The sequence below is a fragment of the Crassostrea angulata genome, chromosome 4 (assembly GCF_025612915.1).
Source record: "Crassostrea angulata isolate pt1a10 chromosome 4, ASM2561291v2, whole genome shotgun sequence".
NCBI lineage: Eukaryota > Metazoa > Mollusca > Bivalvia > Ostreida > Ostreidae > Magallana > Magallana angulata.
Window position 1 is genome coordinate 31754376 of NC_069114.1, and position 27796 is coordinate 31782171.

Genomic DNA, 27796 nt, shown 5'->3' on the forward strand with positions numbered 1-27796 from the left:
CTATTATAAAAATGGATATTTTCGTAATTTTTTTATGTCTTTGATGTTTTCAAATTCTGAACTATTTATCGATTTTGATTTTTATCAATTGCCTTCTTAAATAAAGGTCTAAATGATAGGATATGACAAAAGAATGGGGATAAATTTATCTGCTGAATAGATGGTACATGTACGTGTGTAATCCAATGGTAAAAGCAATTTTCGTCCCAGGGAACTTGATGTGACCTCTGTAATGGGTGCGCTAAATCATCCGGCACTAGTACAGATGCGATCATATTAAGAAAAGTTTTGAAAAGTTATGCATTTTCATAATGGTTTACGTACATGTATAAACTCTTTACACGATATTTTTGTAGCAGAGTTTCCGATTCTTGGAAACACAACAAAAAAAGGCTTTCTTTTATGTTTCATGTGGGTATGAAGGTAGCTAGCATTCCAGAAAAATAGCATAACCCGCATAAGCGGGTCATGTAATTTTCTTTGTATTTTTCATATGAAACGAAGTAAAACTCATTTATCATAATTAGTTTAGTTAAATAACTAAACAATGCATTTGAAATAGGCTTTTTAAAGTAAAATGAACGCATGGACTTGTACTTGAACGTCGTTTTACTTAATAGCTTGTCAGTTCAAAACTGTATGGACCATTATTAGTTTTTTTTAAAGAAATAGAGAAGGAAATACATTGTAGATAAATCTGTGTTTTTAGCGATACTGCTGAATTTTATGTATTTTTTCTTTAATTTTTCACATGTTTACTCAGTGTAGTAAACACCAGATGTCACTTGTTGGCGATATTTGAGATTTTTTATAACTCTTATTTGATTGCAGTTTTCTTGCATGTCAACATGTTGCATGTTGACATAACTATTTCGCATGTCAACATCTTTATCTTGCATGTCGACATAATTAATAGAAAAATAACTTGCACACAAGGGGCAGAGATATGCCACCATACAAAGAGGATCTTTGTTATCTGCTTAAACTCGGATATCTGCCACAATTAATCCTATGTAGTAGTTGCAATTTCCTGGATCGCCAGTTTACTCTCTTCTTCTAGATGGTCTAGAGCGATTCCGTGGAACGGGTTAATAATAAAAAAGCGCGCGAAATAATTCCCACAATGAGTCTGACTTCCGGAAACGTGTTTACGGTGCTAATGTTTATGTTCTGCACATGCAAATCTTTCAATAAAAAATACGGCATGAATAAGTTGACAGAAATTCGAATTCAACGAAAATAACTGTTTAGTAAGTATTGATTGCAATTATGCAAAAATGCTTCTCTGTGCGTTTTCACTAAACATTTTTTTCGGGATTGTCTGATGGTGTACATGTAAAGTGATAGCCTATACAGTCATGATAGTTGCATGATGGTAAGCAGATACCGACAAGATGGAGTGATGGTCAAAAATTGATTATTAGAGTTCATTTTTGGAAATATGCATGAGCTAAGAGAAAGAATGTATTCAATTTTGCTTGTTGTTCGAGTTTTGTTGCTTACTTGAATGATTATTATAATATTGCTCATTCATTGTGAGGCTGGTCACCAACCGTTTTATAGTGTATATTAGAATTGTCACAGGTGCTTGTTTACATGTTCCGGTGTGGGGTTTTTTCAATGGTGATAGGTTATTGACCTTTACCTTAATATATTGATAGATATTATAAATTTATCTATACTCTAGCTGTCCCGAGTTTTTGCTTCCACCACTTTTTGCTTGATATTTCAATAATAGTAAATACCTTTGTGCTCAAACTACGTTCATCCACTAATATGAAAAATGTCCAGATTATCTGTTTTGAAACGCCCCCTCTACCGCTTCAGGTTTCAATACACATCCAAAAATTGAAAGTCTACAGAGATTTTGCATTGCATCAGCCATTAATATGTAAACGGCGTAACCGTTGGACCGAGCGCAGCTTTAACACTGCAGTTTGATTTTTGTATGATAAAGACTATTTAAAACGCACACAGTAGGATCCGCCAGGTTGCCTACACATCATTAGCCAAAGTTTAACTAAACGTTGCGTGCTCAGTCTACATTATGACGTCATATTTCAGACGAAAAACGTTCAAGTTTTGTCTTCGGAAATAGCCGAAGAGAGTTACGTGATTCCGAACTTTTTTTATTTCTTCTTTCATTGTTCATCAATTTAATTCATATGAATGCCGCTGTAGTAAAATTAAATATTTTATTAAGTATCGAAAAGATCAGTTCCTTGACGTTAATGTTTTTATTTTCCATCTGATAATTTGATAACACATACATAGAACAAGTCGTGTTTCTTGATTGAAGCACTACTGAAACTTATCTGGTTTCCTTTTTAATTACTTTTAATTCAAATTACCTTCTATTGAAACACTGGAACTTATTTAATCGAGTTCAGGGGCAATAAACATCGATAAGAACCAGTCAATCAATGATCGAACTAACTTTTTAAAAACAAAATGGCTGACAATATGGCGGCGCCCAGGGCAGGAAGAAATTTTTTTTGGCCTTAGTACCCCTGATTCAACTTTCATTTTTCACTGATCTTCTCACATATACGTGTTACCATTAATCCTTGCTTCGCGAGGCGGGCTTCGCCCGCCTCTCGCTGCGCTCGGTATTAAGCCCGGATGATAATGTTAAAAAATTGCGCGATGTATTCCGAGTGTATTCCGAATGGAGAAAAGATGTAAACATTTCCCATTACAAATCTCCATAAGAAAATTGTTTTCGTTCCTGTGAAATATTATGAGTGAAAAGGGATAATTGTTCAATTAAGATATCTTGGATATATTCCCTTTCATCGATTTCAATTGTATTTCTTTCACAGGTATGTGTATTTTTATTAAAAATCATCAAAAAGTGATGGAAGCAATAACTTGGGACAGACTATAGCCATTTATTGCAATATTAAAGTTCAATGTATGAATAAGGTTACATATTAATCGTTGGCAAGCTTTGTTGCATGGTGATAAGATTTTTTTTAATGGGTTTGGACTAATTGCCCCATAATGAGTTTTAATAGCACATTTGGAATTATGGTATAAAATTTAGCAGTGCAAAATATGATTTTTTAAAAATATATTTTCCGAATTAATAATCATTAAGGCATATAAAACTTGGATGACATTTAGTAACTTTTTTAAGTTTGATCCAAGTGTGTTGAACATGTGTGGCAATATGTGGCAGCTGTGGCCCTTATGATTTTTTCTCCCAAAATATGACTTAAAAATTTGGGAAAAACAAATAGTGCAACGTATATGTAGTTATGTCAGAGAGTTGTTGACAAGTCAATAGGTATGTTATTAATATATGTATTTATGTAGGTTTCTACGCAGTAACAGCAAATACAAAACAGCTTTTCCTTACATTAGAGACCAGTTGATAAGTTTATTTGTCTTTTGGCAATGCACGGATGATTTAGGCCTAACAAAAAAATAGGTTTGTTTACGCTTTCAGGCTGAAAAAAATTAGGGTTGGTAGGTAAGCGGTTTTTTTTTTTTTTTCCCCCTCTCCATCTGTTCAATTGTGCATATTAAACCATTTATCTATTAAACTGGGTAAGATAAAAAAAAAAGCCCAGAGGAAAATGATCTGATAAACTTTTTCCCCGGCTGGTGGGAACATTTCTCGAGCTCAACTGGCACAACATGTGCTGCCATTTGTAAATAACAAACATCTACACAACACTGATGACATCTTAATAAGTTCTATAAGCGTTTTTATGCCTTAAATTCAGAGGACAGAATAAATTTTTAAATCGGATAAAAACAAAATTTAAACAAAAATTGGATAAAAACGGAAATTTACAAAAAAAACTTGGAAATTGTTTTTGGGTCAGCGGGTTTCAGTAAGGGTTGGTCGGGAAAGGGGAAACAAACCTATTTTTTTGTTAGGCCTTATATAGGAATAACATGTATGTTTTAAAAATTCCCTATAAATAATTGCAGGTTAATGAATGTGTAGACTGTAGACAATGTATTGTCAAGGCTAAAAGATGAAACAAACAAGAGCTGCTGTCTAATATGCATAAAAATAACCTTTATCAAAAAGAATTAGTGGGGGCCCTCAGTCCTCAGCCCCCCCCCCCCCCCCCCCCAACCGTAAAAAAAAGCCTCAAAACACAAATCTCTTTGTTTGCTGTACTTCCCTCTGTCCTTTGATAATTGTTTAAACCACATGTCTTTTATATATACACAATAAGTACAGTATTTTTTGTATTATTTAAAATTTATTGACCTATTTCTGTAGCAACAGTGAGTTATCAAAGTCCACAGTAGATGATTTCAGAGTTCACATTAGGAGTAAAGTTTTTTATAACACCAATCATTTGCATTTGTTGAATTGACATATAACTTGGTATATGATAAACAAGTGTGGAACTATATAATCTATTTGGGTGCTTGGTTTCATACCTTTCGAAAGAAATTCTGCAATGCTCCACAATTTGTTTGCTTGCATTTCCATTGTTTGATGCAGATAAGATATTTTGAATTTGTGTTTGAGAGATATTAAGATGTGCTGAGCTGATCTTATTAACACCCATTTTGTTGTTTACGGATACATAAATTCTACTTGATGCATATATTGATAAATATTGATGCTTTATCATCATGTTTTTAACTATGCATTTTTTAGGTTTCAAGATGGAGAGAGCAAGGACACCAAATGTAGACCTGCCAAGCTTTGCTATTGAGACAAGTAAGAAACTATTTCAAAACCTTTTACTACATTGGCGGATCCAGAGGGGGGGTTCCGGGGGTCGGAACCCCCCCTTTCTCTGGGACATATTAATTTTTTTTAAAACTTGTAATCACAGGGGCTTGGTTGTTGGATAGTGAAGTTCTTAATTATTTGTTCCCGAAGAAAAAAATGATTAAAATAGGTAATCTTTTGTGTATTTCTGTGTATTGCAATAAATAAATTCACTTTAAATTTGCTTTCGATAAGTTTGGCGAGTATCTAGTACATTTCGGAACGATGTAATTATTATGCAGCGTACAGATGTAGTCAGACGATAGGAATACCGGTAAGTCATTTTAGCATTTTACAACCTAGATCTCGTCAGAAATCGTTGGAGAAACGGAAGAACTTGTTTAAAACATAGCTTGAAACGAGGACCCCCTATTAATCCAAGATGGCGAGTGTCGTCCCTTTACTTTTTAATGTACATTGAATACAATTTTTTTAACATGACTGAAATGGGGGGTTTCAGTGAATTTATTTATTGCAATACACAGAAATACACAAAAGATTACCACTTTTAATCAATTTTTTCTTCGGGAACAAATAATTAGGAAATTCACTATCCAACAACCAAGCCCCTGTGCTTGTAATGCCTATTTAAAGGCAATTGTCCCCATTTATGGTATAAATACTGTAATTATTTCAAATAAATACTTTTAAAATTGCTAATTTAAAGAATTTTTTACAACGCACCGTAATTTACATGTACTTGTATTTCTTATATGAAAAACCCTAACGATTTTTTTTATCGAAAAAGGTACTCCCCATCAGCACCCGGTGCTCACATCTGTGAGTAAACGTGGAAAATTTAAAAAAAAATAACTAAGCAGTGTCGCTAAAAACACAGATTTATAATAACATCTATAATGTATTGTCTACTCTATTTCTTTCACAAATCGATTATAGTTCATTTTATGCAAGTTATGCTATTTTTCTGGAATGCTAGCTATACCGTACCTTCATACCCACATGAAACACAAAAGAGAGCCTTTTTTTGTTTTATTTCCAAGAATCGGAAATTATGTTACAAAATACCATGTAAGGGGTTTATATATAAACCATTATGAAAATGCACAACTTTTCAAAACTTTCCTGAATAAGATCGCATCTGTACTAGTGCCGGGTGATGTGGCGCACCCATTATACAGAGGTCACATCAAGTTCCCTGGGACGACTACTGCTTGTACAATTGTATTTCACATGTTCCATCTATTCAGCAGATAAACTATCCCCATTTTTGTCATATCCTATCATTTAGACCTTTATTTAAGAAGGCAACCGGTAGAAATCAAAGTCAATAAATAGTTAAGAATTTAAACATCAAAGACATAATTTTTTTTTTTACCAAAAATTCATCAATAATATAATAGCTTGTCGTAATAAGTCTGAATTATTTTTGGTTTCTTAGTGTTTCTTTCTATTAAGCATAGCATAGACGCACGTTCTCATTGCTGGAGACTTGGTTTTTTTTAAAAGGCTGGAAATTATGCAAATCTTTCCTACCTAAACCAAAACGCTCAATAATGCAGTGCACTCTGATATTGATATTAAAATAAAGGTGATATAGATATTGATGAGATAAATGTTCATTAAATGTACGCCCGGAAAATGTTCAAAAGGCCTTGTTTATTGACAAATAATGTATTTTGCACGTATTGATTTTCATCAATTGGAACCCCCCCTTTTCAAAATTGCTGGATCCGCCTCTGTACTATTCTACAATTTTCTAATGTTCCATGTTTGGAATTCTAATGAAATCATGAGATGACATTTGCCTCGCAAAACCCAACTCAGACAGACATGTAGGCCTTATTTAAGATCTGAAAATAGGAAGACAGTTTTGAATTCATGTAATGTTTAATCGTTAAAAATTACGTAAAACATGTTGATACAAGAAATAGCAATATAATTTGAGAATTTTGATCTTAAAAATCTATGAAATAATCCTTTAACTTCTTATAATGATGAGGAAATTGTATTATATTTGACAACATACTAGCTGTTTGATTGTGGTGAAATGCCAGTTTTTTTTGGGAGGAAAAAGTTTCGAAGGAAATAAGGAGATGGATGGGTGGAAGCTTTTTGAATGGGTTGATCTAATACTGTATACAGGGTTATTTTTGCCCTTCTACACTTGCAAACGGTTTCATCCTGTCGCGGAGACACAATTGTGTAATCAAGAGATAACTTGGAACATTGGAAGTCTCCCAGCCTTAAATTCGCCTGCTGTCAACAAGGGCAAAAGGGGCAAAAATAAAATGGGGCTGAATATTTCTCTGTATGCAGTAGGTTGGTTCAAACAAACACTGTTGGCTCTTGTAATATCCTGTTGATTTCCAAGTGCTCTCTCTGTCCCACTGTTTTTTTTACACAGCTAGGGTTTAAGTAAGATTAGCATATAGATCTGTTCAGAAGTACTGTCTTGACTGATAAAGTAAATTGTGTCTGAATAAAAAAAAACCATGTTAGAAGTACATGTTGAATGTACTAACAATTATTGCTAATCTATGTGTGATTTTGTTTGCTGAAAAATGCAAATTACATGCAAATTACCATAGGTGTTACTGTTTACAAACAGAAAACACCTTGTGTATCGCAACACCTTAATCAGCATGATAATTAAGCAAATTAGCATTATTGCAGGGCTCACTCTGCCCATCGCATTTGTCGCTTTTTGCGATTTTTCAGAATTAAATGTGACAGTTTTTAGCTCACCTGAGCTGAAAGCTCAAGTGAGCTATTCTGATCACATTTTGTCTGTCGTCCGTCTGTCTGTCTGTCCGTCCGTCTGTCTGTCTGTCCGTCTGTCCGTAAACTTTTCACATTTTCAACATCTTCTCAAGAACTACTGGGCCAATTTCAACCAAACTTGGCACAAATCATCCTTAGGCAAAGGGGATTCAAAGTTGTGAAAATTAAGGGCCACACTCGTTTTCAAGGGGAGATAATTAGAAATTAATGAAAAATTTCGAGATATTTTCAAAAATCTTCTTCTCAAGAACCAGAAAGCCAGTAAAGCTGAAACTTGTGTGGAAGCATCCTCAGGTAGTGTAGATTCAAAGTTGTGAAATTCATGACCCCCGGGGGTAGGATGGGGCCACAATGGGGGGTCGAAGTTTTACATAGGAATATATAGAGTAAATCTTTAAAAATCTTCTCAGAAACTAATCAGCCAGGAAAGCTGAAACTCATGTGGAAGCATCCTCAGGTAGTGTAGATTCAAAGTTGTGAAACTCATGACCCCCAGGGGTAGGGCTGGGCACAATGGGGGGTCGAAGTTTTACATAGGAATATATAGAGTAAATCTTTAAAATTCTTCTTCTCAGAAACTAATCAGCCAGGAAAGCTGAAACTTGTGTGGAGGCATCCTGAGGTAGTGTAGATTCAAAGTTGTGAAATTCATGACCCCTGGATGTAGGGTGGGGCCACAATGGGGGGGTCGAAGTTTTACATAGGAATATATAGAGTAAATCTTTAAAAATCTTCTTCTCAGAAACTAATCAGCCAGGAAAGCTGAAACTTGTGTGGAAGCATCCTGAGGTAGTGTAGATTCAAAGTTGTGAAAATCATGACCCCCAGGGGTAGGGTGGGGCCACAATGGGGGGTCGAAGTTGTACATAGGAATATATAGAGTAAATCTTTGAAAATCTTCTTCTCAGAAACTAATCAGCCAGGAAAGCTGAAACTTATGTTGAAGCATCCTCAGGTAGTGCAGATTCAAAGTTGTGAAAATCATGATCCCTGGGGGTAGGGTGGGGCACAATGGAGGATCGAAGTTTTACATAGGAATATATAGAGTAAATCTTTAAAATTCTTCTTCTCAGAAAATAATCAGCCAGGAAAGCTGAAACTTATGTGGAAGCATCCTCAGGCAGTGTAGATTCAAAGTTGTGAAAATCATGACCCCCAGGGGTAGGGTGGGGCCACAATGGGGGGTCGAAGTTTTACATAGGAATATATAGAGTAAATCTTTGAAAATCTTCTTCTCAGAAACTAATCAGCCAGGAAAGCTGAAACTCGTGTGGAAGCATCCTCAGGCAGTGTAGATTCAAAGTTGTGAAATTCATGATCCCTGGGGGTAGGGTGAGGCACAATGGGGGTCGAAGTTGTACATAGGAATATATAGAGTAAATCTTTAAAAATCTTCTTCTCAGAAACTAAACAGCCAGGAAAGCTGAAACTTGTGTTGAAGTATCCTCAGGTAGTGTAGATTCAAAGTTGTGAAAACATGATCCCTTGGGGTAGGGTGAGGCCACATTGGGGGGGGGGGGGGGGTGTTGTTAAAGTTTTACATAGGAATATATAGAGTAAATCTTTAAAAATCTTCTTCTCAGAAACTAATCAGCCAGATGATTCTTTATAATTGTTAAGACTTTGGCTCCAGGACAATTCTTCAGCCTCACAAGAAGGTTCAGAGTTTGATGTAGCTTAATATCCCATATATAAACAATTGTAAAGGATCTTTTTGAGGACTTCAATACCCAACATGTGATATGACTATAAAATCATCCTGTTAGAAAAGGGACTAATGATTATAAACATAAGAATATCCAGGGGGGAAAATGGATTTTATTTTTACAGGATCTACATGTATTATTGTACATTGTCCAGATTGTTTGTATTATGACTTCATTAAGCTGATTTTATCATACCCATTGTTCCTCAGGTGAGCGATGTGGCCCATGGGCCTCTTGTTTGTAAAATGCGACACCCAGATTTCATTGAAAATCACCAAGCCTTTTGTTTTGATTGCATAATCTCTTCCAAGCGACAGTCTGTAGGTGGACTTTACGCTTGACTGACTTAAGACAATGACACAGGTAAACGGTGGAAGCCATCTGTAAGCGGGGTATACACAACTGTCTTTAAATAATAACAGGTGATTTTCACACCTTATTACAGCTGAATGGATTTGTATTATCTAATGCTTTCATCAACTGAGCTAGCTTACAATGTGATCGTCATTTCACAAAGCATGTGGATACGGACAACAAAAAACTGCATAAAATAAAATAAATATTTTGAAAAAGTGTAACTGGTTTAAGATATGATATATGGTTGATCAAAATTACTTAATCTAAATTGTTATGTAAGTTTTTTGACAAGGTGTTTAGACTTAAAATTCTGACATCGTAAGGGTAGTCTATAAATAGAATTATGTAGCAAACTTGGAATTTTTACATTTCAATTTAGCTAAAATAACACAGTTCAATCACTAGTTATTTGAAACAAAAGAAGTATGATTTGGAATGATAATCTTGACTGTAAATCACAATCTTTACATTTTATACCTTTCGCCATCTTCAGTCAGAATTTCCTCTGTTCCCGAAATCAACACAAACTACATATATCTACTTAGATAATTATGATGTTCATACGCCAATCAACAAGCCAAGTAGATGCAATAACATTTATGTTTTTGAATTGAATAATATTAAAATACACCAAATTTAACCTCTTCTACTGCTCTATTTTTTAAAAATAAATTTAATTAAAGGAAAACAAATTGAAAGATAAAATCTGTATAAAATTAATTTTCTAAAAAGCTTTATACTTGTCACAAGATGTGAATATTCACAACCATATAGATCCATAATTAATCACATTTAAATATTTATAATAATTTAATAATAAAATGGTAGTTTTTGGTATGCATATAATATGTACGTGTAGGATCTAAAACTAGTATTCTAGTATGGTGATAAACACTATGATAGAAAAAAAATGATTTATTACGCGAATGGTTGCGACACAATATTTTGAGCCAGTGTGAGCCCTGTATTGTATCATCAATCTTTTTGCAAGTCCAAGTTTCCCTATTTATTATTAGGTATTTATAACATGGCATTATAAACATAACTTTTTGCTTAAAAGGCAGCATTAAACTTGCCAATAAAATTGTAAAATCTTGTGTACAATTTGCACACCCCAAACCCTAACTGAATGAATTTAGTCTATTGAAGCACCATTCAGAATATTTTGCTAATGCAGGGGGATGCGTTAGTTGAAACTTAATTACTCTTAATCAAGATAGTAGTTCTGTCAGTGCTTGGCTTGTGTTTATAACTGAGCAAAACTTTATCACTGAAGGCCTTTCTAAATGTAAATAAAGGCTTTGCCTTTATTGTACACAGCTATGACACTCTTTGACTGAATCATACCTTGACTAGTTATGTCATTAACCACTGTCCAGGTAGGGTGTACTTTGACCTTAATTTAAATAACTGTGCAGAAAGCCCTCCATAGAAAGTATCTACAGCGATAAGCTAATATATATAAAGTGGTATATTATTTTCAGATACCTTGAAATGCACTATTTTTGAATTATATCCATACAGAGTAATAATTGATACATTGAGACAGATTATATTATGATATCAGCCATCTTTCTTTTTTTGAGAAGTATTATGTTACTGTGAATTGGCTCAATTTTGTTTTATTGTGTTCCAGATTACAGCTCAGATGATGAGAGAGAAGAAGCAGCCGAAGAAACGAGAAGGAAAAAGACCAAACACAAAAAACATGAACGCAGAAAGAGCTCATCTAAAGCAAATGTTGAAGAAAAAGATTCTGTTGGAGCTAATGAACAATCAAAAATAACAACTGGTGCATCATCTTGCTCCACAGCAAATAGAGGAAGACCACGGAAAAGAAAGCTTGGGAACACCTCTCTGGACGAGGGCAAAGAACAAGTGATTTGTGGAATGTGCAACAAACACTACAAAAATGAACATTCCTTAAAGCAACATGTTAGAGGATACCACAAAAATCAGACAATGGAACTGAGTGCAGATGAGAGTGGAACTGGTTCTGATTCTGAAGTCGTTTGTATGGTATGTCAGAAGGGGTACAAAAATGTGAAGAGCTACAGACACCACTATAGATTGAAACACAAAGGAACGTTACCTGAAGAATATGTGGTGAGAAGGTCGACCAAGGAATCTAAACCCACCAGGGGAGAAAGTGACGCCGTTAGAGGGTCTGGAAATTTCAATATCCAGGGGATTGATGGGAATACAGAGGAAGAAACTCCCACCACCGGTCATTTGAAAGGAACTACTTCTACAGCAAAGAGAGATTCTAGTAAAGGGAGTAGCAGAGAAAGGAAGATTAAAGGTGGAAACAGTTCTGCTGTAGATGGTGAGGGTATGCACATGTGTCCCTACTGTATAGTAGGTTACCAGCGACCCTGTCATTTGTCGAGGCACATTTCACATAATCATGGAAAGGAATGGATTTCTGACAAAGGTAAACCAAACGGCACCACCACTGAGGAAGAATCAGAAAACTCTCAAATGGACAAGAAGGACGTTAAAGATTTGAGACGAGTTCCATGTACCTTTTGCTCAAAAATGTACAAGACCAGGAAAACTATGAGGGCTCATCGTAGAAAGGAACACAGAGATATGATGCCAAATTTGAGGACTTTAAAACTGGACAGAGGAATGACCAAACAAATAAAATCCAGTGAGGAACACGAGAATTCTATGATGTCATTTTCCAGTGAGGAAGATATGAGCATGGAAGAGATTCCTTGTTCTAACAATTCTATGCCATACAAATCAAAGCATTCTGAAAATATGCAAGGCAGTAATGATCATAGTAACAAAGTGATTTTTTCTGAGTTTGTTGATTCTGAAGATGACACTGGTCATACTACAAATGAGGACAGTGAGTGTTCTGCGTTTGAAGGTGATAGTGAAGTTGAATCCAGTGTAGGCAGGGTGCCTTGTCCATTTTGTTCGAACACATACAAAGCAAAAAAATATATGAAAGCCCACTGCAGGAACAAACATAGGAATGAAATACTTGTGTCAAATCAATATTCATCTGAAACTGAAGAGACAGTTAATCGCGCAACTGGTGTACCATGTCCCTTGTGTTCAAAGTTATTTGAAAACAGCGAGACTATGACTACACATTTTAAAACGGGTCATTTCGGTGGACGAAGTTTCAACCCAGATCTCGTGAATATGGAAGGTGAAAATCAAACAAAAGCGGAGCTGGAGAGAAAAAAGGAAAGAATTTATTGTCCTCTCTGCCCAAAATCATACAAACACAAGAAAAGTTTGAGGGCTCATTGCATACAAGACCATATTGGTAAAGATGTAGTTGTCGGTACTTTTAGAAGTACGGAGGAGGAGGATACTACAGAACCTGGTAAGTCTGGCACACAAGAGAAACTAGTAAACATGCCTGTCATTGTAGATTGTAGCACCAGCATGTACATAATATGTGGTTGTGGGCTTGTATTCAGAACTGAACGAAACAGACATTTGCATATGCTAACCCTTGGAAAATATCATACTAATCATTCTTATCAAATCGTAGGTACTCAACAAATGATTGAAATGGGAACGCTTCAATGTGGGTTTTGTGGGTCCAGATTCAGATCAAACGATGCATTGCGGAGACACTTGAATGATTTTCATTTCGACAGGAGGGAAGCTGAGAAAGAGTTGGACATTAATGTTGATGCAAGCAATTTTCTCAGATTTAACAAGTCCCCGAAGAACACAACTACAAGTTACACTGAGAAATCTCCATCCAGCAGTCAGGAAAATTATCCAAAAAGAGACCCTCTTGAACAAGCTGCTAATTCAAAGATGAATCGATGTATATCAGATGAAGGCATTGTTAAAGAAGTCTTAACAAATGCATCTAACAAAACTGGACCCATTCGTTTGTTGGATGCCGAAAGTCCCAAGAAGTCTAACCAGAAATTTCAAAATTTTTTCATCACATTTACAGAAGAAAAGAATGACTATGTAAGAATTGTGTCCAGGAATTCTGAGGACAAGGTCAAGAAACACAGCTTGGGAGAAAGCAAATCACCAGGTTTTAATAGAGCAAATGAGAATAAAAGACAGAAATTTGGAGACCAGGAAATGGCAGAAGAGCATAATATCACAAGGACATCCTCTGTGTTGTTCGATAAAGACAAAGTTAAAGCTGTGAATGTAGGAGTTGATGAAGATACCAGTAGCGAGGGTGACAAATCTCCGGACCAGGCTTCTAGTTCTGATCCCCTGACTGTCAATGTCCAGCAGTACTTGACCAGGTCGCCAACCAGATTCTCCCCTTTTGTGAAGCTGACTAATATTTGCGAAGGACAAAAAAAGTTTGATCCCAAAAAGCCATGGAACAAATATGCTCCAGCAAAACCCGTAACAAAGACTATGTCTTCTGGAAATCAGTTGTTGGGAGTGGTCAGCAGAAGAAAGTCCCTTGAATCGAAGAAAGTTAAGTTTCGGGATGAAAATGGTGCAGAAATTACGTATTTCCAAGCAGAGCAAACACCGACAAGTGGGAATGACTCGGAAAATTATTTACAAAAATATGATCAGGCAGCATTAGCTTTTTCTGATCAAGAGGATTCCTGTGAGACTTCAAATGTTGAGGTGGTTAATGTGGAAGATCAAGGCGACAGTAGCCCCACAGAGGAAAATGATGATATTGAGGACATGTCTGAAGTAGATGAATGGGATAATGCAGTAGGTCAGCAGTCTTCAGCATCTACTTATGGTCTAATATCCGATCAACCATCAGTGGATAATGGAGAGGCTCAAAAATCGTCTGCTGCAGAAAAAAAGCAGAAAAAGAAATCACCGCAAAAATCAAAGAAATGTAGTCCTAGCAAAAAATCAACTGGGAAGCGTGCATTGTTTTCAGGAAAAATGGAAACTGAAAACACATCTAGAAATATCAATAAAAATGCTTCGGCAAGTTTCATTCATTCTGTTTCTGAGGTCTCATCAGCTCAAGGTTTAAGATCAGGCAAAACTAAGCTTAGAGTTCCAGCACCAGGAGGCATCTCCAGAAGGAGAAACACTAAAACTTCTCAGCCTTACCTGAAGAGAAACACATCAGCTTTTAAAATCCAGGCAGTTAAAAAGAAACTTCTGAAGGGAACAAAGATCTTGAGCTCAGAACCAAAGAGAGTTAGTCCGAGATTAAAAAAACAACCAACTACCCAAGAGGAAGATGTAGCACCTGATCCAAATGAACCTGAAAGCATAACTTTGGGAGCTGCAGAGTTTGGAGAAAATCGTATACAGCGAATTGAGAAGCTTAAACTCCAAACAGAAGTTCTTTTACATCGGATAAATGAAATGAATGATCTACCTCAAGAGGCTGAAGTTGATGAAGGGAGAATTACAATGACTGGACCAGAACCTTTCTCAACAAATGCAAAGAGGAAAGTGTCAAAATTAAAGGCGTCGAAAAGCAAGTCAGTGAGAAGAAGTAAAAGAACTGCAATGTCCATGACCAGTGAAGAGGTCCCGATCACTCCTGAAAAAAACATAGAAGATTCCATTCATTTTCCACAGCAGTCGGGGGTTGCAGATATGAAAAAAGTTTTAAAATCAAATTGTAATTTTGAATCTGTTCAAAAATCTGCAGCTGATTTGATTTCAGAAGAACAATATGAAGATGATAACATTCCAAAACATAGGACTACTGAAGCAGTTGAAACAAATACCTCTAGCAGAGGTACAAGGAGTTGCAGTCCTATGAAGCAGAGGAGAACTCCAAGTAAACCGTATGTCAGTGAGTCCTTAGTGGTGTCTAATGCAGCAGCAGGAGGGAAACAACAGGCTGAACATGGTTTGTCCGCTGCGAAGATGCCTGTTGTAAAGTTGAGTAAACTTGAGGAACAGTGGAGTGGACAATATTTGAAGTTTCTAAGTAATGTTGATAAGTCCTCCAAGTCTTCTCCACAATTGAATGAACACAGAATGGAGAGATCAGATAAATCAAAATCTAGAAATTTTAGGAGGAGATCCTACTCAGCAGATTCTTCTTTGGATGTGGGTGAAGGAAGTGAAATGATTACAAAATCTGGAAATTCAGGAGATGGAGTAGGGCTATTGAAAAGTCTTGGTTTGCATTTAAATGGGAATGACGATGAGGAAATTGAAAAATCAGCTCTCCAGACAAAGAAAGAAAATCAGCAATGCAAAAAAAGACCATTGCAGCCAACAATTACAAACAAAGGAGATGCAGAGGAAAATTTTAATCACCAAACAGATGTACCCAATTCAGGAGATGGTAATAATGTAGAAATTATACAGATGGTAGATGATGCAGTGACAGGTGAAAATAATGAAGACATCATGGAATCCACTCTAACTCAAGAAGAACTTCAAATTACAAATGAAGTTGATAATGTGAAGGTGAACAGAACTGTGATTGATGGTATCATAAAAAATCAGCCTCAGGTTCTGTTTGTTCACAAAGATGAAGTCATATATGCTGATGAAGACAGTGTTATCCAAGTGGACAAGGAAGAAATAAACAATTTGAAAGATCAAGTAAGCAAGAAGCGCTCCAAGAAAGTTTTTTCAAGGAAAAGAAAAGCCGGAGAAGATCCTCCTTTTGTTGATGAGACAGATGGAAATGTTCAGACAGAACCTTTAGTTAAAAAAGATGTATTTTCACCTAGTATTAGAAATGTCTTATATGAAATAGAACCAAAACATGCTCCATTAAAGCCTGTAAAGGCATTGGAGATCAGAGTAGTGTCAGACGATGAAATCGTCTCATCCACCATTGTAGAGGGAAGTTTTGCAAAACAAGACCTAGCCTCTCGGATTGTAGCCTTGATGGAATTTGCAGAAGACCCAGAGGTGGTGGCTCCAGTCAAACAAGTCACAGAACCCAGTTTCGTGATAAAAAAGGATGTGCAAACAAAATTCTCTTGTCACAAGTGTGATATCACCTTCAACATGAAGTCCAATTTGAAGCGCCACAAATCTACATGCCATCCAGAAGATGAGTTTAGGAGTTTTGATATTGGCAAGAAGTCCAACATTCCTGTAAATGTGGAACTAGAAGAGCAAGACAATGTACAAGCACACGGCATACTGTCTGACTCAGTAGCACCAGAAAATATCAGCTTATCTGATTATGAAGAAGAAATCAGAGAAGGTTTGAGAGAAATGTATGGAGGGGCTTTAGATGTTGAACTGAAAGTCAAGAAATTACAGTTACAGGACACTATTCACATTGATGGTTTGATTTTACTGAGAAAACACAAGAACACCTGGAAAATAATGAATGATGAACATCTTTCTGACCCATTATTACTTTCTGCAAATACTGATAAAAGTTCTTGCTGCAAGAAAGTGGAATTGGTGAAGAAAACCGAAGTGAAAGACAAAAAACCCAGAAAATTTGTAGAACTAGAAGAACAGAATCCAATCATTGACAATCATTTGAGTGTAGAACAGCAGAACAATGCTGCTGCATCAAGTGTAATAGCTGCTACATCTAGTGTAATTGCTTCTACATCTAGTGTTATTGCTCCTACATCTAGTGTACCTGCTTCTACATCAAGTTTAATTCCTGCCACATCGAGTGTAGCAGATACTGAACTTGTTGCTGAGAGTCAGAACTCAAGTTTATTGAAGGAATCTGTGCCAAAGAGGTCACACAAAAAGAAAACACACTCTTTAAAATCAAGCAAGGATTCAAACAGTGAAGAAAAAGCAAAGAAAAAATCAGATCCAGTCCCTTTGACAGACTTTGAGAGAGCAATACTTGAGCCAAAAAAAAAGCACAAGAAACATAAGCGCAAGACAAGTGTAGTAGAAAGCGGAAAAGAGACAAATACATATGATTGTGAGGACAAAAGTAAATCAATTCATAAAAGTGAAAAAGATCTGAAAGATAAGAAAGGAAAGGTGAGGAATGACCAGGAAACAATTGTGCCAAAATCTAAAATTGTCCAGAAAATTCTCCGTGAGAAAGCCAAGGAGGAGGAAATGGAAAACATGAAGTTTGTCCCTGTATCGGGTGAACCGCTTCCTTCCTTTGAAGAAATTCTGCAACAGAAGTCAAAACCTATTGACCGTAAATTTACAGAAAAGAATGATAAAGAAGGTGAAAATGTTGTCCAAGATAAAGGTGAGGAAGGAGACGAGAGTCCTGAAACTGGAGTTGAATCACCAAACGATTTTAGTTCAACCTCATCTAGTGGCAGTTCAGGGAATAAAATCTCTACCCTCATGTCTGTGAAACTTTCTAAGGTGGCAAGGGATAACCAGGAAAGGGAAGAGGTTCTAGCAGCAATAACTGGCAAACCCAAGACAAAACCTTTCAGAATTCCAAAGACTGTATCCTCAGAGATTGAGACTTTAGTGGAATGGAAATCGCCACTTCAGGACATTGGTCAAATAGAGAAGTTTAGATTTGGAGGAAAGCAAGGTGTTGGACCAAGCATGCTCAGCAAGACCAGTGTTATAAGCTCTGTGAGTGTGAACTATGATGCTATCTTATCAGATGTTGAAAAACCAGAGGGGGTGATAAAACATTCTGTTGTCCTGCCGCTAGAGCTCAGAAAATCAGAAGAACCCTCCACATCCAGTGGTAACAAGCAAGCTGTGGACCTAGAAGTTTCTCCTGTCAAGAAACCTCGCATTGAGACTATCAGCTGGAAGGATGAAGATATTATGACTCCAGATAGCACCACTCCAGACAGATATCTTGAGATGGAGAATGCTGAGACTGAGATGGCACCTGTCAAGGAAGCCAAAAGTGCTGAAGCTAACCCTCCAGGGCCGTCCACTTTATCATCTAATGTGAGCAGTACAGGGAAATTAGGTATGTTGTAAAATCCTTTCCAAAAGACTATAGCATGTTCAAGAGTGATTAGTATTTTGAAATGCTGTTTGGTTTAACAGCATTTAAAACTTGTTGAGTAGAATTCTATTTTTCATGAAGATCATTTGAAATTCTTCTTTTTATGATTCAGGGGAATGGAATGAAGAAAATGAATCCTGCCAGGGAGAAGATGTAAGGAAACCAGGCATTCCAAAAAGTACAAGCACTCCATTGAAGCATAACATTCCCAGTTCAAGCAAAAGACAAGAGATCATTGATGCATCTTCTTCTATGAAGGCTTTATGTTCTGAAACAACCCTTAATAAAGAGGACAAAAATCCCACACTGAGCAATGCAGAAGTGAAGGAAGAAAGGGATACAAATGAAAAACAGAAAGAAATTGAGTGTGAAAATGATAAAATGGATGTAGAGTTAGATGTAAAGATGAAAGAGGAGGAGAATATAAAGGATGATGATGATGATGAGGAGAAGAATGATGGTGGTGGTGATGATGTTGATGTCAAAGACCTAGAAATTTGTGATAATGGGGACACAAGGATAAAAAACAAAGAAGAAAGTAGCGAAGAGAGTGAAGAGGAGGAGGGAGAGATTGGAGATGGGGACAAGTCTGAAAAAAGCTCTGATGATTCTGAAAGTGAAAGGGAGACAGAGAATTCGGATGAAGATTCAGACAGTGAAGGTTTGTAGTTTTTGTCATAAAAAAAATAAGGCAACTGGATAAATCTTGATATTGATTTCTCACTTTGTAAAGTTAGGAATAATTAGAGAATGTGTGATAATATCTCCCTTTCATTAAGTGATTGTCTGATGAAAGCCAGAGTGCTTATTGTTTAGATTTAAAATTTTGTTTGTGAACATCATTGATAGATGTCTGCATATGAAATGGTAGGTAACTGTTTCCCAAAGTTTATTAAAGTTTGTTGTCTCGTAGAGGAAAAAGAGCAGCAAACAAGAAACTCTGTGATAGAGACAGATATGGATGTGCTTGATGTGTGTGCATCTGATGAGGAGTCATGGCTGAATGAGGAGGAAGATGGGAGGAGTCAGAAGGACTTTAGAGAGGAAGATGAGCCTGAGATGGAAGACAGTGGAAATACAAAGGATGTGGCAGACAGGGAGGAGGAGGTTATGGAAGAAGTTGATATGGAAATAGATGAAGCCTCTGATGGAGAGAATAGGATTGAAGTGACACAGTGAGTATTGTTGATAAGTCTAAAGGTCTAAATTACTTTCTGAGGGGAAAAAATCAATCAATACTAAAGATAGCATTTATGATACTGTATAATGACTTTGATTATGAAATTAAATTGATGTAAATCAGAGACCAAAAACTATTGAATAATTGGAGGAAATTATGAAATTAAAGTTGTTTCAGATAAAAGTTGGCTTACAGTATTGGCAATTATAAATTAAATTGATTCCATTTGATGGTATTTTAATTTAATTTGTTACAGGGAAACTAAGCTGATTATTTGTCTTTTGTAGAACTTCTAAAAGCCAAGTGAATGAAAATGAGAATGTGACCGTCACAGAGAGCACAATGGTACAGATAATTTATTCGTTTATAATTCATGTTTTTGTATTACATGTATTAAAAAATATGCAGCATTTTTTTAAATATATATGCATATTGTTGCTGTGAATGTTTTTCATTATTGAAAAAATTACCTCATTATGTGCTGATTCATTTCATAAGCTAGAAGAAATATTTTTTCAGGAATATGATGATGTGGACTTCCAATCCAACTCCATAATGAAGTCTTTGATTCCTAATGGATTCTGCTTCCAGTACATCAGTTACAATAAGTGCAACAAACCCATGTGTAAATACAGGCACGATGTGCCCTCCAAGGTATGGCTTCTACTCCTCTCTCTTTGGGGGCTTTTTAAGGGGGTTGTTTTCAGAGTAACATTCACCAATTGTTTCTTCTTTGACATGTATTTATAGGAAGAAATTTTCAAAAAGGGGATTCATGAGATTTCTCGTCTGTACAACCAGAGTGACAAAAAAACGTAAGTTAAATTCCAATGAATTAGAAAAAGAGTGTAATGTGAAGTGTATATATTGCGAGGCAAAATGTTGTACTATCCTGCTTTACTTTTTGACAGTGCCTTTGACATATACTATAAGCTGTTAGAGCTGAATTTCCACGACTCGATTCCCACCAAGTGCATCATGAAGTTGGTGAGATTGACAGAAGAAGACTACGATGTGACCTTGGCCTTTAGCCTTATCAGCCATGTAGAGAAAATCAGATCCATTGAGTATAGACATTATTATCCTTTTTATAAGTGAAAGTATTTATTCAATTTTTCTAAAATTTAAATTTTCTTGTTTTAATTGTTAAAATCTGTTATAAATTTCATGGATTTGGTACTCATATTTTTGCTTTAAATTTGTAGGTTTCATTCAACCTTGATTTCCATGAGTAGTCTCACACCAGGATATTATGTGGAAAGCTTGTGGACATTGTTTATCTGTCTGCAAAAACTAAACAAATGTTTGACCAATAAAGATATAGTTGTCCTCCACAGGTATAAAATATTTATGATTGTAGAAATGAACTAAGGAAAGCTTATTTTTTTTTTGGGGGGGGGGGGGGGGTGGAATTATATTTATGTAAAAGTTTCTTGTGACCATTCATTTATGCAAATGTGAAAGTAAAACAAAAATGAAATTATAAAAATTGGTGAATCTCAAATGAGGGAAAAAAGTAAGAATTTTATTGATACAATGAAAAATAGTGACCCTTTCATACTGTGGATTTATCAAGTGTGTTCTTCATAGAGCATTTGAAGAGAAGCAGCAGTGGCAAAGATTATGGAGCTCAATGATCTACAGTCTGCGATGCACTGGTTTCCTACCCCCTGTGTACATCACTCGGTCAGCTCTGCAGGCTATTGTGGGGGACACTGAGGGGTGTGTCACAGAGGCTGTCCAGTGGATAGAGAGCTGTGACCAAGAACAGCTGTACAATCAGGAGGATAAGGTCAGGAATTTATGTCATCATTGAATATCAGGGTTGCATTTTACAAAAGAAAGTACAAAAAATTCTTAAATCTTGTACAACTCAAGGAAAGAACTTCCTTATGTCCAAAATTTTAACAAATCCATTCTTTCCGGACATATTCACTTGCCATTCGAATATTTTACTTGCATTATGTTGCATTATTCTTTATTTGATAAATAATCAGCATTTAAAAATTTAATCATAAATCATAAATTCATTTGTAAAACATAGCATAAGAAATTTGGGGGATTTTTTCTTTATATGAAAATTCCAAATATTTGTATAAACCTGGTTTTGATATACCAATAATAAAGCTTTGCAGGTTTTTACATATAAGCCACCAAATTCAAGTATTTTTTTTTCATATTAAAACTGAATGTGTATATTTTAAGCTTCTTGGTGCAGTGGCTGACATTTGCCTTAAACATGATCATCTAAATGCAGCAGGAATTCTCAAATCCATAGCAAACAAAGTGCAACCCAGTGTCACAGAGGTTAGTATCTAAATCTTTAACAGATTGCTTGTACAAAAATTAAAAGTAATATATATATATATATATATATATATATATATATATATATATACTTGTAGTTCACTGAACAAAGGTGCATGTATATTATCAACTATTACATTTTTAAACTTTATGTACTTTTATCGTAATGATTACGTAACACATCAGTGTTTTTATAAATGCTGAGTAGTAAGTTTGACTTGTTTTGACAGAGTACTAGCGGGGACCGTGACTCGGACACATCCAGTGTTAACTCCGAGGACAGGAATACTAATCTAGAAGATGCTAACTCTGATAACCACAAATTCTTCATCAACAGAATCATGGTACACCATTAGGCCAAAATAGAATTATTGTTTGTTTGGAATTGCCTCCCGCCTCATTGAAATGCCCCCGCTGATAAAATTTTATTAACAAAAAATGAATTTTTCCCCCAATTCTTAATTAGATTAACTTCAAGTTTGAATTATAAATTTCCCTCTCTCCCTTACTCCTGGGTCTGGAAACCTAAAGGCGGCAATTCCAAACAAAATTTTTTTTAAGGATGGCCTTAATGTTAAGGCTTTATGAGCTCGCAGTTTATAAATTTCAATCTTTGATAAAATGCTCTGTTCTTTGAAGACTTACATGTACAATTGAAATTCAAACTTCACAACATAATATCAAATGTAAACAATTTGCAAATACATTTGACAAACCTGAGTGTTTTTTATGATATAAGTTATATAAGGCTGATTCTGACTTTTAGACTGCTTTATAGTCTTGGACTGTAAGCCTACTTATTTTTCATGTGTTTTTAGTGTACACATTGAGAAACAAAAATATTGACATTTAATGACTTTCTTCTAAACAAATTCGCAGGGGGTTAAGTTCTCCAAAAACTGGGAGTACCTGGCTCAGATATTCCTGGAACTGAGTAACATTGAGAGAGCACGAGATCCCCGCTATATTGGGGCATTCGTAGGAGTTTTCAAATTTGACAACAAGCAACCAAATGTACTTGTGGAGGCCTTTAAAGAATTCATGGAAAAAGTCAACTCTCTATTTTTGAAAGGTACATATATACAAGACCTGGAAGTTGGTGTTTTTTTTAAGGGGGGTAAAGAAATACTGTAGATTCCTAATTAAACGCGAGGAATTGTTATCCACGTAAAATCGCGAGGAGCACCCTTCGCAAATTTTAAAATCTCGCCATTATTTTTTGAGAGTTGAGAACTATGAGAAATAAGGATAAAAGTTCCGCGTTTGCGATTTGATATAAAACAGTGGGATTGCGTAAGTAAGTACCTGCATATTATTAGGAATTTACAGTAGACAAAATGTTGAATTTGATAAAATTTTACGTTAATTGTATCCCTATGTGTGCTCTCTTATACAGATAATGATTAAGGAGATGATTGTTTTAGGCATTCATCACATCAATCAGAATGCATGTTTTCTGTTCTTTGATGAGAAGGAATTGACAAATCAAACAAATGTGATGATATGTAAAAGAGGTCTCAATTATGATTTCAGAGAAAGCAGAGGATGATATGTCTCGTATGGACAGGCAATCCCTTGGTATCATTGGGGCAGAGCTGGTCAACTTTTGTGCCCTGTCCCAGTGGTGGAGGGAGGGCCTGAGTGTGGTCCAGACCCTGCACAACAGCAGCATCCAGTACCTGACCAGAAAGTCCCCCGGGGGCGCCCTAATGTCCACCATCGCTCTGGATGTGTGTCTTAGGTGTAAAAAGCCTTACCAAGCACTACAGCTGTTGTCAGGTAGTGTATTTTTATAAATTCATAAAACTTAGGGAGTATGGGTTATATGTCCTGATGAGTAGGGCACCTGTTTTGTGCTGTAGGGTCCATATTCAGTTCTTGGGAGGAAGAGATAAATCCTTTAGTATTCTTTTTTTTTGGCTTAATAATTTGTTCAAAATTTTACTTTGGTTGATACTTACTGAGTAACCATAAGATAAATTTTAATTAAAAAGATTTTGACATTATTTTCAATTGGAGATGTCTTGCAACTGTAGTCAGATCCATTGAGGTTGTAAATTCATTGCTCTTTGGTTTCAGAGTGCAGGTGGTCCTGTGTCAGTGGATTAAAGATGGACAAGCCTGACTTCAAGGAGCGAGTGGTACAGCTGAATACCCTGGTTAAACAGTTCACCAACATGAAGAGACCGTCTGTGGCCTTTGCTGTGCTCCGTAGGGTTCTGATGAAAGCTCAGATAGGTGAGGCAATCTGTGTTTATCAAGTTTTCTTAATGTTTGACATAGCACAGCATTTGCTGTATCAAGAAAATTCACTCAAAAATTCCATAACCCATCATTTAGAGTAAAACTGAAACTTTATTATGTCAATATTTTAGCCATAGATGAATGCTACTATGTATTAACAGGTTTTCCCTTTTCATTACAGATCAGCAATTTGATCTCTACAACTCGCTTATAGGTAAACCTTTTACTGTCTGAATAGTAAGAATTATTATTGTGGAATTATTAAATATGAGAGGAACATTTTTTATCCAAAATGTTGATAGTCAATTTCTCTAATGAACTGTTTGTCAAGGTATAATTGATGGGTAAGAGACATCATCTACACCCTTGTTATATGATTCCTGGTGCAATATTTGGACAAGTATTAAAATATTCTGTTTTTATATAGTATGTGATATTTGATAATCATTTTCAGGTTTTGAAGAGAATTTTCATGTCATCATCACCCAGCTTTTGGACATTGGTGACCCAAGAACTGCACATGATGCCTACGAGGTCTGTAGAAATGCATGTGTGGCTGTGACCTCTGACCTTGGTTTGCTCCAGCGTTTAGTAGTAGCCTGCGGAGAGGCTCGGTATTTGACTGGTGTCCGTAATGTCTTTAACCACCTACAAGAGTTAAATGTGTACCCACCCCAAGAAATTCCCCATGAACTGAGGCCTCTGTGTATCAACCTGTTGGTGCAGATGTCCTTAACAGAGTGCATCATTCTGATTGAGGACTTCTTGCAGTGGCTCTACAAGTTTCTGTGTGATTGGTGTGTTCAGAATCGGACTTGTGTTGTTCCAGAACAATATCTGACACTCAGTGTCAGAATGCCCAGCACAGGGGGTCCTGACCCTCAGATGAGAGCGTTGGACAGGAAACTGAAGGCCCTGAAGCACTTGATGGAGACCAGCTTAACACCAGCTCTCTCTGTATTTATCTCATCTCAAAGAATGGATAGGAGGATTCAAGTCACTATTCCATCTCTGTTTCAATATCTGTTGGCATTAGATGTAAGGGAGGGAGGTAAGACAATTGTTTAGATTGATTTATTTTGTACTCAGAAGGGTGCTTTGTTCAGGTTTTCGATAGTTGTTAAACCCCAAGTCTTATTTTAAAGGGACCCAAAATTTCAATGTAAAAAAAACTATTTTTAGCTCACCTGAACCAAAGGCTCAAGTGAGCTTTTCTGATCAAAATTTGTCCTTTGTCTGTCGCTGTTGTTGTTATCGTTGTAAACCTTACCATGTTTTCATTGTCTCTAAAACCACTGGGCCAATTTCAACAAAACTTACCACAAAGCAACACTGGGTGAAGGGGATTCAAATTTGTTCAAATGAAGGACCATATCCTCTTTAAAGGGGAAATAATTTAGAATCATTGAAAAAATTTTGGTATTTTTCAAAAACCTCAAAAACAATTTAGCCAGAAAAGCTCAAATTTGAAAGGAAGCATCCTCAGGTAGTGTACATTCAAGCTTTTTCAAATCATGGTTCCCGGAGATAGAATGGCCCACTATGGGGTGGGGGTCAAGTTTTACAAAGAAATATAGAGAGAAAATCTTTAAAAAATCTTTTTCTGGAAAACTACTTGGCCAGAAAAGCTCAAATTTGTATGGAAGCATCTTCAGGTAGTGTAGATTCATGTTTGTTCAAACTTGGGGGGGTAGGGTAGGCCAGGATGGGGGGGGGGGGGGGGGGGGGGGGGATCAAGTTAAGAATAAGAATATATATATATATATATAGGGTGCCCCTATTGTATGGATAAGTCCTACAGTTTTCAAGACAGGTAGTGGATGTTTGGCAAATCAATTGTACATATATTAGAGGTGTGCATATTACTAGGATTTTGATTTTTGAGGCGCATCGCTATCAGTTATGTAGCCTCATTGCTGTCAGCTCACTTCTCTCGGCTTATATACAAGCGGCGTCATAGAACTCAAGTATCAATGCCCCAATAAATATATAGTGCCGTTCTGATTGTTACGTATTTTCAACCAGGAACATATATTCAGTATTCGTTTTAAAGGTATCTCCTTTACACATTGAAAAAACATCAACATCAATGAAAGAACAAAACAAATATTAATACGCAGATGAGATAGACTGGCAATGTCTGCAATGCATACGATAGGGACAGAGGACTAGTCAACCAATGAGATAATTTGCATAACAACAGTTTGTACTGCAATTTAAAAGCGGTGACGTTAATTTTTCGAATATCGGAGGTAAAAAAAAATATTAATTTCGTATATAAAATATTTATATTAAAATGAGAGTAAGTGGCTGTCTTCCTATAGCTAGGAACAGATTTAGTATTTTATCACTTGATAAAATGAATAAGACAATGTCCAACTGAATGAGGAAAAGCGCGCCACCTTCCCCATGTAGAATGGCGATATTTAACAACTTGTATTGATGTTTGTGCTACCTTCAATGCGATGCGCCGCTCAGGCCTTCAGACCTTTGATTTATGACTTATGAATGGAAATTATTTTGGATTGATGATTTAAGATGTAGTTCTTTTCAATAATATTTTTTCTTTAGGAAAGCGCCAAGGATTCAAGAGATGGACGGATGAAAGTCAGAAGAAAGGGAATAGAATGCGGCAAGATGTGCCCTGGAGTAGTCGCTGTTGATCAGAAATAGCATTTTCCTGGTTTTTAGAATGTTGAAAGAAAATTTGTGAGATTAAGGAACTATGAAGTGAAAACAATTATGGAGTTATTGGAAGTCAGTGTATTGAAAACTAATTTCTACAATCTTTTGTCAACTATGAAGACCATAAAACATCTGTTGCATTATCTTAAAGGTCAAATTTCAGATGATCCCAACCAGTCAAAATGATCATCCGAGGCCTATATTTGATCATTTGTGTACTGTGATTGAAACACTTCGCTGTAGTCCCATATACTACTATGATTTTGCTGTTCCTGTGTTTGTATGTAATGGAAAAAATGCTTTCTCCCACAAATCACCATTGGCCTACTACTTTGTTTCAACACTTCCTTGAAGTTGGCATTAACTGCTTTGGTATTTTTGTACCTATGTTATGTGTTCACAAACTGGATGTTATGACAAATGTGAAACTATTAATGTGTTCTATGACAATTTCTGTGTCTGCTTATTTAATGGGTGAAAATCAAGCCCATACAGTGTTTTTGTGCCATTCTTGCATATCTGCCATGTTTCAAGCTAATGAAGAATGAAACTGATTTCTGAAAAAAGCTTTTTTTGCCTGACATTGTTATTTGCCATTTGTAGCTTGAAGAGTGTAAGGGATGTTAGGATACATTGTTCTGTCACTATTTGTAAAATTTTTGAAGAGTTTTTTTTACTACCTATTTCTCATTGATTAAAGAACTCCAAAACTGAAATTGTATAATTATGGTGACAAACTCTTTGAAAGAGAGGAAAATTGATTTTAAGAAAGGAAAGTTTGGTTCTGATATGTTTGTTCTACTGTGTATATCTTTTACTGTAAAAGTGGTTATTTATAGTGGCGTATAAGTTTATGTTTTCTATAGTCGAACAATACGTGTGGCTATTAGATATGTTACCACTCTAAAAGTTTTATTTTTACCATATTTGCGGGGCTATTTTAAGCAATATTAAGCTTACTGCTTAACTAATATAAATTTCACCCATGTGTAAATAAC

At 36.0% G+C, this 27796-nt stretch overlaps 1 protein-coding gene across 1 annotated transcript; it reads left to right on the top strand.

The window, feature by feature from the left end:
- Positions 1-1133: 1133 nt before the first annotated feature.
- LOC128180212 (uncharacterized) lies at positions 1134-27370 on the top strand. The gene is made up of 19 exons (XM_052848134.1): positions 1134-1250; positions 4631-4693; positions 11189-18343; positions 18495-19043; positions 19296-19557; positions 19850-19907; positions 20082-20216; positions 20313-20377; positions 20474-20629; positions 20768-20899; positions 21153-21354; positions 21768-21869; positions 22100-22213; positions 22749-22941; positions 23403-23648; positions 23949-24107; positions 24295-24327; positions 24568-25164; positions 26685-27370. Exons 2-19 carry the CDS (start codon positions 4639-4641, stop codon positions 26774-26776), a joined length of 10305 nt encoding a protein of 3434 aa, XP_052704094.1. The 5' UTR covers positions 1134-1250; positions 4631-4638; the 3' UTR covers positions 26777-27370.
- Positions 27371-27796: the final 426 nt, after the last annotated feature.

Excerpts from the sequence above, each read along its gene's own strand:
- LOC128180212 (XM_052848134.1), top strand. The coding sequence starts at position 4,639 with ATGGAGAGAGCAAGGACACCAAATGTAGACCTGCCAAGCTTTGCTATT. Across the intron at positions 19,044-19,295 it reads TGAAGATTCAGACAGTGAAG|AGGAAAAAGAGCAGCAAACA; the intron begins GTTTGTAGTTTT and ends GTTGTCTCGTAG. Across the intron at positions 22,942-23,402 it reads CAACTCTCTATTTTTGAAAG|AGAAAGCAGAGGATGATATG; the intron begins GTACATATATAC and ends TTATGATTTCAG.